Here is a 15,888-nt window from a genome sequence, read left to right as displayed (position 1 = left end):
ATCCTCTGTCTCTTCTTTCCCAGGCTCTGTAGTCACACCTTGGTACCCCCAGCCACCTCCAGGCCAGGTGTTTGTCCAGAGCGCTCAGCTACTGGTGGGGGCAGAGTGGGAAGACAGAGGCTGAGGCCTGGCTGAGGAAGGCCTGGGGGACCCAAGGACCGTACTTTGTCTATCAAGGGCCACACGGAGGGCTCTCTGTCCAGCATAAGTGTGCATTGGTGGAGTGTGCCATGGAAAGCCCCTCAGCCTCTTCTGCTGTCCACAGCCTGGTCATCTGGATTGGACAGGCGCACTGGAGGGAGAGGCCGGCACCATTAGCTCCTCCACCTCACTGTCAGATTCTCCAGGGCTGTGGACAGAGCTGGCCGGCTGCTGGCAGCCCCTTTTCCCTAGGTGGCATTGCCAAGGAAGTGTGGCACTGTCTGTATTTCCTGTGCTCTATTCCAAAGCTCCACCTCTCTGTGGAGGCTCCGACTAAGCCTTCTAGAGGACAGTGTTCCTGTGAGGGGTCATCTGAGGCTGCTGAGACCAAAGTGCTTCACCAGAAAAAAGCAGGAAGTGCCTCTGCAGATCCATGAGGCAATGTCTAAGCAGCACCAGGCTGGGCGAGGTGGGCTGCAGGTGTGCCCCTCCCCAGGGCACCGACTGCCTCTCAGCCTGCAGCTGGCTGGGCCATCGGCTGGCTCCATCCTTGTGTCTTCTCAGCCTGTCCTGGGTGCCCAAGGTGTCTTTAGTGGAGGGTAAAGGGACATTTTATTTTCTCTGCCCAGGAGGGAGGAGGAGCATATTTCCCAGGTTCTTCCTGGAAGAAAAAAAAAATTTTTTTTTTTCCTTTTTAGACAGAGACAATTCTCACTATGTTGCTCAGGCAGGCCCCAAACTCCTGTGCTCCAGTCTCCTCCTGTCTCAGCCTCCAGGCTAACTGGGCTAACTGGGAGCTACAAGCATGCACTACCACACCTGTTCTTTTTTTTTTTTTTTTTTTTTTTTTCACTCTTGAAAATTGAACCCAGGGCTTTGCATATGCTAGGCAAGTGCTCTACCACTGACTCTCCCCAGCCAAAATGAGAGAGAGAACTTTAATATTTATTTTTTTTTTAGTTTTCAGCAGACATGACATCTTTGTTTGTTGTTGGTATGTGGTGCTGAGGATCGAACCCGGGCCGCACGCATGCCAGGCGAGCGCGCTACCACTTGAGCCACATCCCCAGCCCCATAAAAAAATTCTTAATATGGATCCCACAGGACCACTGTAGTAGGTTAAAAAATATCCCTTCCTCCAAAATCATGTCTATAAGGAACTGTAAATGTGACCTTATTTGGAAATAGGGTCTTTGCAGATGTAATTAAGTTAAGATGAGGTCATACTGGATTAATATGGGCCCTAAGCCAATGAGCGACGCTCTGATAGGAAGAATGAAATTTGGACACGGACACAGAAAGCCGTGACATTGGAATGATATGTCTACAAGCCAGTGTCCCTTCAAAACTTCCAGTAGCCTCCAAAAACTGGAAGAGTCAAGGAAAGTCTTCCCTGCAGCCCTGGCGATGGTGTGGCCGCGCAATACCTAGAGTTTTGGACTTCTGACCTCCAGACAGTGAGAGAATAAATCTCTGTTGTCTTGAGCCATTGGGCCTGTGGCAGTCCCAGGACACGACCATCAAGCAGAGGACTGGTGAAGAACCCAAGAAGGAAATGTATCAAGCCCATAAAGAAAAGACTTTGAAGACCCCAGGGAGAGACAGGAAGGAGTGCTTCCCCAACTTCCTCCTCTCACCTGGCAGGAAACCATGGACCAAGTGGCAAGCCTGGGAAGAAGGGGTCACGATCCTCCTAGGGAGGGTGTGAGCTTGGTTGGAGGGGGAATGGGTGGGGAGGTGCCAGACACTTGCTGAGTCCCTGGGAGACTCTGTTTACAATCATGAGCTCCTGCTGGGGCTGTCCTCAGAGGTGTGGATTCCGGCCTAAGGCAGGTGCTTGGGGACTTGCCCAAGGTCATCCACCATAAGCAGTGATGTGGGGAGCCGGCCCAGCCTTTCTGACCACCAAAGCTCACTCCACTTCTGCCACCTACCCTCTGCTAGTCCAGGGCTCCCCTGCCCATGACCAGGGCCTGAGAGTCAGAGTCAGCACCTGGCCAGAGGCAGAGGTGCTGGAGCCCATGGCTGAGCTTGGGATCTCAGCTCTAAGTCACCTGATTTGGGGCAAGTTAAACTACATCCCTGTTTCAGTTTTCTCCACTGGAAAAAAAATGGGAACAATATTAGTACCTAACTCATGGAGCTGCTGGAGAATTCAATGAGTTAATATGTTTCTAGGGCTTGGCACTTGGGAAGCTCGGCTATAAAAAATGTTTGTGAAATCAATAAAGCATGCTGGGTAAGGACTCTTTTCCTCCAGGGTTAGGAGCAAGAAGAGGGCTGTGGCAGGGCAATCTGTCTTCCTCCGAGGGCCAGGGGGAGACCAAGGATAACAGCGCCTCACTTTGTCCTCATCTGTTTCCAATGGAACCCTCCAGAGACCAGCTAGGAGGCGTCCAAGCCTGCGCTGCTGAGTTCTGCCTACATCCTGAACAAGCTGACTCAGTTGCTTCAATCCTGCCTCTGAGGTCAAGGCCACCTTTTGATCCTGGCCTGGGCAGCTTTCTCCGCCGGCTGGAGAGCTGGGACCCCAGCCACGGCCTTGCATCCTGGTTGCCATCACTGCCTTGCTCACAGCAGGAACCTAGACCGGGGTGATTCACAATCACTCATGGCCCTGTGGAAAGACAATGTGCAGGGTATATCCCGGGGAGAGCTGTCCCTCACCTTCACACACTTGGAATGTGCGAGCAGCAGCTTGTGTACCCTGCGTGCCTCCGGGAAGTTCTCCAGTCATCTCTGGCCACTTCCCCATCTTTCTGTTGGGGGCCTGCAGCCTCCACCCAGCATCTGGCTGTAACTGGCTCTCCTCCAGATGACTCTCCTGTCAGCGCAGAGCCTGGCCTGATGGCCCAGGGCCTTGCTGTCCTTCCCCACTCAGGACTGTCAGACTCAGTCCCCATCCTGTGTGGGCACCAGGTCTTTGCAGCAGCTGGGCCCCTTGGCTGACCTTCTAGCTCCTTCTCTTAGACTGGAGAGGCCTGGAAGAGGGCCCAAGGGAGGGTCCCCGGCTGTGCTCCTGGGCTCCTCCCTTCCACTCCAGGGCTCTGGTTGGAGCCTGCTCAGGGTCCATACTGAATTCTCAGCCAAACCCTGGCCCTGTGATGGCCTGAGGAGTCCAATGGGGAAGCCCCGACATCCAGGGCAGCATTCCAGGGCCATTGACTGCCCCTCCCCCCGCCTTGGGCAATGTGGGCTGAACAGACTTCCTGCCAGACCCCCTTGCCTACTTTCACCAGGTGCCAAGGGACACTGAAAGGGCAGTGAATAGCTGGAGGACCACTCTTGGAAGCCAGCCTGCCTCCCGCCCTGTGCTGGCTCTTCTCCCTCCAGCCTCCTTTCCACAGGAACCTAGGACAGGAAGGAACTTAGAGGTCCCCTCCTCCACTCCCCACCCCTTTTCCAGAAAGGATAGTTTGGAGCGATTTGCAGTTCTCTGAGGCTTCGAGCAAAGCCCTGGACGTTAGGTTGGCCAGAGGTCTTGCTGGGGTTCCCGTGGGGACTGTATCCATTGAGGCTCCCCCCGCCCCACTGGGGAGGTGGTCTGACTTAGTGCTTCCTGCAATCATTTAAGGTCTGGGTGGGCAGCAGGGTTGCACAGGATTGTCCACAGGTCTGCCCAGGGCTCTGGCGAGAGCTATCATTTGGCTTGGGAGCTGCTAAGTGGAGGCAGTGGGTGGGCATGGGTGGTGGGGATGTCCTATACAGGTGCAGCAGCAGCAAAAAGGTGCCAGAACAGAGTCAGGGGACAGGTTCCAGTTTCCTCTATAATTATTTATCTGGGATTGGAGACAGGCCTGAGCCCCTCTCCACCTTGGTCTCTCCTCCGGAGAAGGTAGTGTACCTTCTTTTACTTTCCCTCCTTCCCCCGGAGGCAGGGAAGGCTGATGGAATTAAGTAACCTAAGCAGTTTTCTTTGCAGTACTGGGGATGGAACCCAGAGCCTTCCACATTCTAGGCAAGCACTCTGCCACTGAGCCCCTCCCCAACCCTTAAAATGCATTTAAAAAAAGAAAAGCTAGCAGGTGGGTTATAGCTCAGTGGTAGAGCACTTGCCTGGCATATGTAAGACCCTGTTTGATCCCCAGCACTTCATAAAAAAGAACCAAAGTGTCATATATGCAAACATATGGCATTAAATTTTTTTTTTAAATCCTGATCACCTCTGGAAGTAAAAGTTGGATTGAAAATGTGACATTTTAGGGCTGGGGATGTAGCTCAAGCGGTAGCGCGCTCGCCTGGCATGCGTGCGGCCCAGATTTGATCCTTAGCACCACATACAAACAAGGATGTTGTGTCTGCTGAAAACTAAAAAATAAATATTAAAAAAATTCTCTCTCTCTCTCTCTCTTTAAAGAAAATATGACATTTTAATGTGTGGTTTTTTTTTTTTTGGCAGGGGTAACTAAGGATTATATCCAGGGTACTCAACCACTGAGCTTTATTTTTGAGATGGGTACCAAAACGATGTTTATTATTATTGAGACTAGCCTTGAACTTGCAATCCTCCTGCCTCAGCCTCTGGATTCAATGGGATTACAGGCCTATGCCACTTGCCCAGCAATCAGTGATTTTTTAAAAATTTTTTAATTTGTTCTAATTAGTTATGCGTGACAGTAGAATGCATTTTCACACATTGTACACAAATGAAGCCCAACCTCTCTTTCTTCTGGTTGTACATGTCAATGATGTGTTTTTTGTTTGTTTGGGGGGGTACCAGGGATTGAACCCCGGGGCACTCAATCACCGAGCCACATCCCCAGTCCTATTTTATATTTTATTTAGAGACAGAGTCTCACTGAGTTGCTTAGCACCTCGATTTTGCTGGCTTTGAGCTCGCAATCCTCCTGTCTCAGACTCCAAGCTGCTGGGATCAATGATGTTTTAATAACTTCTACAATCCCATTTTTGCCCCCAGTACTAAGAATTGAACCCAATTTTTCCTCTGAACTATATCAAAACTTTGTTGTTGCTGTTTTGGTTTCTTTCTTTCTTTCTTTTCTTTTTTTTTTTTTTTGTTAGATAGAACCCTGCTAAGGGGCTGGGGATGTGGCTCAAGTGGTAGCGCGCTCGCCTGGCATGCATGCGACCCGGGTTCGATCCTCAGCACCACATACCAACAAAGATGTTGGGTCCGCTGAGAACTAAAAAATAAATATTAAAAAAAAAAAGAACCCTGCTAAGTTGCTGAAGGTAGACTTGAATTTGCAATCCTCCTGCTTCAGCCTCCCAGTACGATGGGATTACAGGTGTGTGCCACCACCTGGCTAGAAGCCTCAATATTTGCTGGGCACAGTGGCACACAACTATAACCCCACCAGTTTGGAAGGCTGAGGCAGGAAAAGCACAAGAAGAAAGAGAGGAGTGGAGGGTGCAGAAAGAAAGAAAAAGGAAGGGAGGAAGGAAGAAAAGAAAGTGGTCCATTATTTAAAGAGCACTTCTTCTTCCATACAGCCACAGATCAGGCCTTGGGTGACTTTCCCTAGGAACCACCCATTCTGCTGGATTTTCTGAAGAACATAAGAAAGCAAGAGATATGCCAGACATGGTGGTACACACCTGTAATCCCAGTGGTTTGGGAGGCTGAGGCACGAGGATGGCAAGTTCAAAGCCAGCCTCAGCAACTTAGCTGGGCCCTAAGCAACTTAATGAGACCCTGTCTCTAAATAAGAAATAAAAAGGACTGGGGATGTGGCTCAGGGGGTGAATGTTTCTACTAAGTTTATACCTGGTATCAAAATCAGCAACAAAAAAGAAAGAAAGAAAAAGTAGGAAAAATAGGACATATAAGTCCTGGTGCAGAGCAGGCATTATTCAATAAATAAGTATAGACTGAATAAGAGAGTTTCTTCACTCTGAGAGTTCACAGTCCAGTTTGGAAACACAATAATGGGACCAAGGAATAGGGGAGTAAATAGTGTGGCTATCTATATGAGATGCTCCTGGAGGAAGAAAGGTCCTGAGGTCTGCAGGGAGGTAGGACCAGAGGAGAGGGAAGGACTGGCTGGGCAGGTGGGACATCCCCAGATGGGCTCACAGGTGGGCACAGGAGGGTATTGTTGTGAGGGGTGGGAAGACAGCCCTGATGGGGACAAGTGTGTCTCCCAGTGCAGAGGGGCGGAGGAGCAGAAGAGGCTCCCGTGGTGGCTGGAGCCCGAGGGTCTGGATGCCCCGCTTGGTGGAAAGCACCAAGGAGAACCAGCATCCATCCTCATGATGTGATATGAAGGCAGTGTTTTTTAGAGGAGTCTGGCATGAATGCGTCTGATGGGGATGGACCAATTTTCATGAAGTTCCCCAGAGTTTCCCTTTCCCGGGCCATATCCCCATTCATTCTGGTATTTAGAAAGCCTGATCTTTCCATCCTGTGAAAGGGACACCTGCTGTTGAGCTCACAGTCTCCCTTTCTGGGAAGCCACTCTCAGTCATTTCCTTCTGGGCACCCCCCAGCTGTACCCTGTAAACGGTTTTATTTTTATACCCATTCCTTTTTAGGATACTTCTCAGTTTTCAGTCTGGTTCCCCTTTCACCAATGTGAGACTCTGGAAGTCTCGGGTATATATCCTGGTTGTCATTGCTCTCCAACACCAGGCACAGTGGCCAGAACAGTGTTCCCATCATTACTGAAGACATTATGTGTGCTGGTCAGGCACGGCCGATGCTTCCTAACTGGGACCACCGCAGTACCCCCAACTCAACCTCACTCACAGAGATGGAACCAGAAGCAGCACCCGCTGGAGTTGTGCAGCACGGCACAGTCCAGGTCCTCATGGACTTTCTATTTCACACCTATACTTTCAATATCTTCCACGTTACTGATGCTACAGAATATTTTCCGTATGAAAAGATCCTATCACGGATGATTTGGGGGAGGGGAGGGGATCGAGAGGAAACACATTTTCTTGTGTAATGTACAAAATGAACTTGCACTCTGGTGCTTTTCTTTTCCAGTCTCCATGTTCCTAAGGCCCAGCCTGAATATGGCTATGAAAAACAGCAGGCACGGGGTCAGCGCAGACAGCCCCCAATGTCGAATACAGATCTCTCAGCTTCTTTTTGGAAAAGAGCCTGGGGCTCTGGTCTCTCTGAAAGCTGCCTTCCAGGCTGCTGCTGCCGTTGCTTAAGGCTGCGCTGCAATCGAGCACTCAGGAGTGGGAAGTCCAGAGTTCTCCCTGCTTCTGGGAACAGACCCATCCCCCTCCCGGCACTAGCTTCCACAGCCAGCCCTCATGACAGTGGGTCAGGCTCACCCAAGGATTTCACAAACGCCTGGCCTGTTCCCAGCACAGCACAGCTGGGAGGCCTCAGTGCTGGGGGAAGAAGCACCATCCTCCACCCTGGCCCCGCTGTCCTTGGGCCCAGGGCCTCCAGGCCCTCCAGGCCCTCCAGGCCCTCCAGGGCTGGAGCCCAGGGAGAAGGGCTGCACTTGCCTGGGCTTGCCAGGCAGCACTGAGGGAGGGAGGCAGGCGTCAACTCCAGGCCTTCCCTCCCTGTAGATTTCCCAGCTCTGCTTAGTCAGGGTTCAGGAGGAAATTCCGTGACCAGGAAGAGAGGAGAATCCAGGCTTGCCAGGCCCCAGAGTCAGCAGCAGGTGGTCCTAGAGTCACCTGGAGAGGAGTCGATTATTCATATTCCAGGTCTCCCCTCAGGTGTCTGATTCAGAAGAGCTGGAGTTCAGGAATCAGTAATTTCCTCCTCACCCTGAGATCAGCTATGGGTGGATGTTGGTGCTTTCAGGGGGCTTGGGGACAGACAGGTGTAGACACTGGACAGAGAAAAGGGGCCAGTGGAAAGAGCCCTAGATTCTAAGTTAGCCCTATGATCCTGAAAGAATTGTCCTTGAATTTGGGCCTCAGTTTATCCATCTCTAAAGTGGATGTGTTCTGACCTGAGGATAGAAGGACCCACAGTTCTAGTTTGCCAGAATTTCAAGGCGAACCCTCGCACCTTGGGAAAAGCTAGTTACCCTACCTGAGGGTGGGGCAAAATCCGGCACGTGTCATGTACTACAAACGTGATTTGATGATGCTTCTTCCTGACACAATCGTATTTATTTTATTTACATATCTACTATTTTCTTGCCTGGTCCCTCCCACTCACCTCCTGCGGGAGGTCCTGGGAGCCAGGCCCAGCGGCACCTGGCCTGGTCGGGACCCTGAGTCCACCACAGTCCGGGACACACAGGAGCTGTCAACCCATATTTGCTGAATGGGTGGGAACAAGGACGGTGGGCCTCCAAGGACAGGATCCCTGGATGGAGTTGGGGGTGGGCTTGCTCCGCTGGCCTGGACAGGGGTCCCGGGTCCCCGGACAAGAAGAGCTGATCCTCTTGCCGCCGGGAGGAGAGTGCGGCCTTCAGAGCAGCTGCCCGGGGTCGGTGACCCCCGGGACCCACGGCGAGCTCCCTCCTGCCCCAGCCCAGGGAGGTGCGCCTGGCAGCCTCGCGGCCGAATTTCCTGGCACTCGGCTGAGAATAAACAGCGCTCAGCGCCTGTAATCCCGTTGCCCGGGCGACGGCGCTCCGCGGGCGGGGGCGTGGCGGGGGCGTGGCGTGGCGGGGGCGTGGCCTGCCGTGCGCACGCTCCGCGGGCCGCTGCACAGCTCGCGGTGCCACCCCCAGCGCTCCGCGCGGACATTCTTCGCATAGCTCCGCCAGGGCTCCCGCGGTGTCCGGGAAGTGACTCTTCCTGGCAGAGGGCTGCTCGGAGCGACGCGCCCGCCCGCCCGCCCGGCGGCCGCCTAAACGGAGGGGGTGGGGCGGGGCGCGGGAAGGGGGCTCCCCAGCCTGGGACTGTGCTCACCCGCCGTTTCCTGGGGACCCGGTCCCCCGGGCACGTCTTTCCCCACGCTGCCCGGTGCTCCAGGGGCCCGAGTCCCACACCTCCACAGGCTGGTGTCTGCCTGGACTCCCTGTTGACTGCTCCTCCTCTGCCTGGTACCCATGCGGTGCCCCCTCTCAAACATCTGTACTCATTCCTTAGGCCGGACACTTCGTGCGGGCTTATTTTCCATCGCTGGCTTTCCTGTCCGTGGCCTCTTCCCTCCTTCCCTCCCCCTAGGCAGGCCTTAGATTTCCCATTCTTGGCTCCAAGTCATCTGGGCAGGCCTTGCCCAAAAACAGCACCACCAGAGAGGATGGGGCCTCTTGGGGTGGATTATTAGCACAAGAGCAGGTTATGGGGCACAGGGCCGAGACCAGTCATCTCCCCCGCTTTCCTTTGGTGAGGGACACCAGCTGTGCCGTGGAATACCTACAGGGGATTGCCCCACCCCATGCCCTGCAGGCACTCAGTGCATCTTGGAATCAGGAGTACTCCTCCTCTGGCAACCAGGACAAAGGAACCCCATAAGTCTTTTGGAAAAGGGGTGTCTTCCCTGAAAGGATTGAGAAGCACAGGAGTTGTGTAACAGGAATGGGACAAAGGAGGGAAGAAAGGAAGAAGCTGCTGACCCACAGATCCACCCAAGGGAGAGATGTGGCCACTAGCTTGCTGCGTGAACTTGAGCAGGTTGTTTCCCTTCTCTGGGCCTCAGTTTCCTTGACATAAAGGTAGGAGCCCAGAAGGTAGGAGCCATCTGTGATAGGAAATGGAGAGACAGAGAAGGCTGGGGTGGGCAGTGAGCTGTGGGTGGGGAAGTGAGTTGGGTGTCTTCTTGGCTCTGCACTTACCCAAGCCAAGGTTCACCCTCCAGGAGGTAGGAGAGGGAGTCGCTTCCCCCAGACAGAGAAGGCCAAGTTCTTTTGCTAGTGTCCTTGGAACACAGGCACCCTGGCCAAGGATAGGGGCAAGGTACACCCTGGTTTCCTCAGTTCCAAAGGGACTGTTTTGAGTAGAAGGACCACTCTCTGCAGCAGGAGACAGGTGATGGTCAGTCTGCTTTAGTGCAAGGAAGAGCTGCCAGAGGTGTTCCATAGTCTGTATTCCTGGGGGGGAGGGGAGGGTGGCTGCCCACTGGGTCCCCTCATCTGAACTCTGCTCTGGAAACATCTCTCTAACTGCAGCCTCAATTACTGAGCTGATGGTCTCTCTATTGTGGGGCCCACGTATGTATTCTGTCCACTCAGTGGTCTCATGCCTGGCCTGGCCCCTTCTCGTCACTTTAGGTCATTTTCTCCAAAAGTCCAGGAAATGGGAAACAAAAATGACTTTGTTTATTTACTCTCTCAGTTGCCTTTTGGACACTGATTCCTGGAGCAGCTTATCGAGTTGGCTTGGTGGGGGGTTGGGGGGAATCTGTGCTGGGGGCCTTGGGACCAGGAAGAGGCCCTGGTATTTTGTTTCAGGCATCTGAAAGGTAAGGAGATGGAGCCCCAAATATAAGGATAACACTCATCACCGTCACCTAGCTGTCACCCAGCTGTCGGATCTGGGGAGTTAGAGAAGGAAGCAAGGGAGGAAAATATCACAGAGGTGTTCCCACCCCAGTACTGGGGACTGTAGAAGTGCTCTACCACTGAGCCACATCCCCAGTCCTTTTTATTTTTAGACAGGGTCTTGCTGAGTTGCCCAGGCTGGCCCTGAACTTGTGATCCTCCTGCCTCAGCGTCCTAAGTAGCTTGGATTATAGGTGCATTCAACCTTACTGGCTTCATTTTTTTTTTTTTCTTTTTTTAGCAGAACACTGGTGCTGAAGCCCTAGAATGTGCGTGTTTGTGTTGAGGGATGCTAACCTCTTGTATTTTTAGGGAGTACTTACTTGAGAGCAACCATGGGCATATGCTTAGTATATTGGGAGGCAGAGAGGTCAAGGGCTTTGAAAATCAAATGCTCCTGGGTTCCATTGCTGTTGTCCTCACATTCCCGGGTGCTGTGTCCTTGGGCAAGTTGGTTAACCTTCCTGAACCTGTCTCTGGCCCCACTCAGTTAACAAATATTTACTGAACACCTATCTAGGCACCAGAAGTGACCAGACAAGTCCTGCTCACACAGCACAGTTGTGTCTGAGAATACCCCCTGTGCTCTACGGGTGCTGGGGAGAGTCCACCCACGTAGCCTCCAAGTGCCTAGGGTGTGGGAGGTACTAAAGATGAGTGAGTAGAAGGCTGCTATTTCTGGGAGGTGCCTGGCTCTGTAGGGGCCCCTAGGAATGTGGGAGGTTGGAGGTATTGGGAACAGTGGCCAGGAAGCTCTTGAACACCTGGTTCTAGTCCCACCTGCATACAAGGGTCTCATGTGGATCACCCTCCCTACCTCCTGTGAACCTGGTGGTACAGAGGTAGGAGGTCAAGGGTCACTGCCAGGACCCCACATCTGGGCTTTCTTGGAACACCTCCCTGCCAAGAAGCCTGAGAGCCTCTAATAGCTTGGAGACTCTGCCGGCTCTGACCACAGCTCAGCTAGCTCCCTGCAGGCTCTTTGAAGAGCTTCCTTCGAACTTGCTTTGCATATTCTGGTCAGATCTGAATCAGACTAGCAGGAATTACCCCTCTCAGTAACAGTCTAAGTGCTGCCTTAGCTTGTCAGTGACACACAGGGGCAGGCACACTGACGTGAAGGCACATTTGATTTCACCACAAGGAGCACCTCGGCAGGGATGGGGCACAGCCAGCCCCCTCTGTGGTTCCCTCCCTCTCCTCTGAGTGTGGGTGTGGGTGAAAGAGAAAGCAAGGCATGGTAGGGGTGCTGGGAGAAAAACGCTCAAAGTATGTTTTTCATTAAAAAATAGTGCTCTTTTATTATAAATTACTGAAATGTTTCTTTTCTGAGTATAAATATAAATATGTGCAAAGTTTGACTTGGATTGGGATTTGGTTGAGTTCTTCAAGCATCTCCTAACAGCCTCGAAGGCCTGAGTGGGGAGGGGGCAAGGACTGGAGGTGGAATCTTTATAAAAGACAGAGTGATCGAGGCAGATTGTAAACATTATTAAAAAACAACAACAAAAAAAAGGAAAAAATGACCCCAAAGCACAACTGCCCCGCCCAGCCCAAATACCTGACACAGAAAACTTTTATGTTTAGTTTCCCCCCCAAAAAGAACAGTTCCAGGTTAATTCCGTCGCTGCTACATTCCTGTAAGTTGTCACTGATCAGTGCGCCAGCAGAGCCAGAGCAGCTGGAGTGGCAGGCGCCTGGATGACTTCCTGCCCACCCCACCCCAAGTGAGGAGGGAGGGCTGTGCAGGGCCTGGAGGACGGGACCTGGTGGCTCTGCTCTGACCACGAGGTGCCTATGACTGGCCAACACCAACTGGGCTTCTGGTCTTCCAGCGCTCAGCTGGAAGGCATGGGTCTCCCACCCTCCACCCACTGATCCTGACCAGTGGCTGGCTGGGTGCCCTCCAGCGAATCCCTGGGCCTCTCTGCCTGGATGGCCCAGTGTGTGGCCCAGCATTTAAGGCGAATCTCTTGGCCAGACAGGAGGCATAAAGTTGAATCCCCCATCTTCTCTAGGGGGGGATGGGGTCAATGATGGCTCATCTCTACCACCATCCCCTAGGTGCTGAAGTCACAGCATGGGCAGGAAAAGGAGACGACTGACCAGCCCATCCATCCTCTCCAAATGCCACTTCCTCCTTATAACAGGGAAGGGCCCTGGGCTCTGGGGCACAAGATGGCTCCCTTCAGGTCACCCCTTGCCTTTCTCCCCAGAGCCAGGGAGTGGAGCCTGCAGCCACCCCCCTCACCTGGACTGGCCATTTTCATGGCCAGCCCGCAGCTCTGGGGCCCCTCAGGCTGCCCTCTCCCTTCCATCCTTTCCAAGGCCCTTCACCTCGCTCAGGTTTAAACCAAATCAGAGCGCCAACAAGTTCCGCTGGAAAGTTTGAAGATTCCGAGGCAGTTCTTATAAGTTCAACTCTCTGGAGGCATCCCCTGTTGGGAAGCAGCGGAGAGTAGTGCAGGAAGGGGAGAGAAGAGAATCCACTGGTCATTGCTATTGTCCCACCTGGCCAGCTGGCTCCTCCAAAAGCTGGACTGGGGAAGGGGAGCCCAGGTGGCACTCCCCACCCTCAAACATATTCCAAGTCCGCAGGCCCCATTCTGCATCGGGGAGGGCCGCAGGGAGGGGCCTGTCCTCCTGACTCCAGAGCAACAGGACTCTCCTTCGGCTGGATTTTTGTGCTTGTGCCATGTGCCACAGAGAAGAGGGGACCCAAGCCCCTCTCCTGACCCCTGCCCTGTGCTCTTTATAGCGGGGCATCATACTGGTCCAGGAACTCCCGAATAGGCCCAGGCAGCTGGGTTACTTTCTCATAGGAGTCCAGGTGTCCATTGACCGTCTTCCGACAGAGATGCTGAAGGGTGGCCACGTTAGAGGAGAGAGGCCGGCTCAACACCAGAGGGATCTTCTCGCCCCCTGAGTAGATGTAATAGGCTCTCCTGGGAGGGCTCCCTGGGAGGGTCTGGGCAGGCTGAGTTGGCGGCTCCGGGCCCTCTGGGACCTCGGAGGAGGGCGAGGAGGAAGGTTCAGCGGGTGGAGAGGGGCAGGAGGGGGTACCCGGGGGCGGCATGTAGTGGTGCACCAGCTTGAGCACGCAGTCGAAACGGGGCACCGGCTGGGTGCTCCGGGGGTCGCTCTGCAGCGAGAAGCTGCCCCCCTCGCACTGGATGCGCAGGTTCTTGGTCCCGGACTGGGTCTTGACGCTGAGCGTGAAGAAGTGACGCTGGTCCGAGCTGTCGCGGATGAGGAAGGTGCCGGCGGGCTCGGCGCTGAGCAGCAGGTTCGCCTCGCCACCAGTCACGGCGCTCCAGTAGAAACCACTCTCCTGCAGCTTACGCACTGCGTTCACCACCAGCTGGTACTCGCTCTTGGAGCTGAAGGTCTTGAGGCGCAGGCTGGTGTCCAGGGGGCGGCTCATCCCGGCGGCGGGAAACTTGCTGTGGGTGACCATGGCGCACGGAGCCAGCGTGGATCTGCTTGGTGGCGGCTGCAGCTGCTTGGCGGCCTCCGCGCAGCGGCCGCTACCGCATCCCGGGGGGCTGCAGAAAGGAAGGCGAGCGCCTTGTGAGTGCCCGGAACCCTCCAGCGCGCCTGGCCAGCCCTGGCTCCCTGCCTCTACCGAGCGGCTGGGACACCCACTACCGAGGCCCTCGCTGCGACCCAGCACCCCCTGGAGCCCGCCCAGACTCTGCTCTAGGAGTGGGGGCGGCCCCAGGCAGCCCCCTCCACAGCAGCACACTAGGAGGACGCCGAGTGGAAAACTCTCGCGCGGAAGTTGAATCTCCAGGAGCGCGACCGGGGTGGGAAACGAGAGCAGAGCCCCCGGGACGTTCCGGGCGCCGCTCAGTCCGGTGGCCCCGGCCAGCAAGGACCCAGGGAGAAACCCAAGGAATGGGAGTAGGGAGGGGATAGAACCCCGAGGGCCCCAGCCTGAGTATTCCGGGAACCTGGGATCTCCGGCTTTCATTCGCTCTGCCCCCTACTTCGTCCCCTCCCTGCCGGGAATGACCCGAGAAGGGGAGGGGAAACCGGGAAAAGCTCCCGGGACTAAGAGAGGCCCCCACCTTCGCCACACTGCGCCCCTCCTGCCTACCTGGTCCTGAACCGAAGTCTCTGGCCTCGGGGCTGCGCCTTCTACGGTCCCCAAGGCACAGCGGCGGCGCGGCGGCCAGCGGTGGCCCGCGCTGCGCCCAGATGTTGGCTGTCGTGAAGTCCACAAAAGGGCCCTCGCGCGTGCGTCCCTCGGACTTCGCCGTCCCCGGGTTCGACCTAGCAGGGACGAGGCGAGGGGCCCCGGCAAGAGCTGGGCCGGGCGGGCGGCGTGCAGGGCCGGAGAGGCAGCGGCGGCGCGGGGAGTCGGAGTCGGAGCCGCCGCGGAGGCCGCGCTCGCGGGTATATACGCGGCGGCCGCGCCCCGCCCCCTTGGATTCCAGGAACTGCGCGACCGGTCTTCTTGTAATGTTTAGTCACTACTCGCAGCAATGAAAGGCTGCGCGCGGAGGGCGAGGGAGGGGCCGCGGGCGGCCGAGGGCGGGCCTCGAGCAGGGGCAAGGACCGGCGGAGACGCACCGAGACAAAGCGCGGCGCGAGGCGGCCAGGGCGGCCGGCGGGCGCGGCGCCAGCCCCGGCGGCGCGTTCCTGGCAGCGGCCCCTCCCCCGCGCGCGCTCCGCCCCCAACTTCTCATTCACACTTTCCCCCCCACCCCCTCCCTTCTAAGAAGGCCAGTTTCTGGCAGAGGCGGGGGCGCCGCTCCTGGAGCGCGGGCAGTTCTAGGAGGCCGACCCGAAGAGGCTCCTAGCACCCCTTCCCTTTTTCTTGGACCCTGCGGGGACACCCCCTCGCCCCCACCGAACCGAGCCGGATTACAGTCCCAGGCTGCCCGAGCCAGCCCAAAGGGAAGTGGGGCCATCCCGCAGCCAGGCCGCGGGCTGGCGTCCGACTTGGAAGTTGGTGGTGGGGAACATGCGACAGTCACCTGTGGGCAGGTCCCAAGACTAGAACGGGAGTCCCAGGGGTGGAGGCGAGCAACCTGTGAAACAGCTGCTCGGCCACGGCCCATCGGCCCACTGCCAGGTTCTTTGTTGACACTGATATGGGTGCTGGCCTCCCCGCTCCCCCACAAACAAACAAACAAAACATAAAACAACTGCTTTCCAACAGCATCTGGGTCTCTCCATCTGTGTGTATGGCGAGGGTCCGGCCAGGTGCTGGGGGAGCAGAAAGGGGAACGATGGTCCCAACCCGCGCCCGCGTCCGCCAGAGGGCGCCCTGGAGTCTCTTTGGGGGAGAGGAGTTTGTACACATCCCAAACCTTGGGGACAGCGGGACCAGATCGCCCAGGAGCTGGAGTGCGGGACAGAGGAG

General features: G+C 55.5%; 1 protein-coding gene and 1 long non-coding RNA gene across 2 annotated transcripts; both read right to left on the bottom strand.

Annotated features, from left to right (window-relative positions):
• Window positions 1-729: 729 nt before the first annotated feature.
• On the bottom strand, window positions 730-3,093 carry LOC144375764 (uncharacterized). The gene is made up of 2 exons (XR_013435652.1): window positions 2,809-3,093; window positions 730-802 (listed from the first exon to the last, which is right to left on the bottom strand). It is a non-coding gene; the product is annotated as an uncharacterized LOC144375764 (long non-coding RNA).
• Window positions 3,094-11,791: 8,698 nt separating this feature from the next.
• Socs3 (suppressor of cytokine signaling 3) lies at window positions 11,792-14,993 on the bottom strand. The gene is made up of 2 exons (XM_005332620.4): window positions 14,617-14,993; window positions 11,792-14,062 (listed from the first exon to the last, which is right to left on the bottom strand). Exon 2 carries the CDS (start codon window positions 13,972-13,974, stop codon window positions 13,270-13,272), a length of 705 nt encoding a protein of 234 aa, XP_005332677.1. The 5' UTR covers window positions 13,975-14,062; window positions 14,617-14,993; the 3' UTR covers window positions 11,792-13,269.
• Window positions 14,994-15,888: the final 895 nt, after the last annotated feature.

This window comes from Ictidomys tridecemlineatus, chromosome 3, assembly GCF_052094955.1.
Source record: "Ictidomys tridecemlineatus isolate mIctTri1 chromosome 3, mIctTri1.hap1, whole genome shotgun sequence".
NCBI classification, from domain to species: Eukaryota; Metazoa; Chordata; class Mammalia; order Rodentia; family Sciuridae; genus Ictidomys; species Ictidomys tridecemlineatus.
The sequence above is the reverse complement of the archived record's forward strand: the minus strand, read 5'-3'. Positions and strand labels throughout refer to the sequence as shown.

Coding starts and splice junctions, on each gene's coding strand:
- Socs3 (XM_005332620.4), bottom strand. CDS start 13,974: ATGGTCACCCACAGCAAGTTTCCCGCCGCCGGGATGAGCCGCCCCCTG.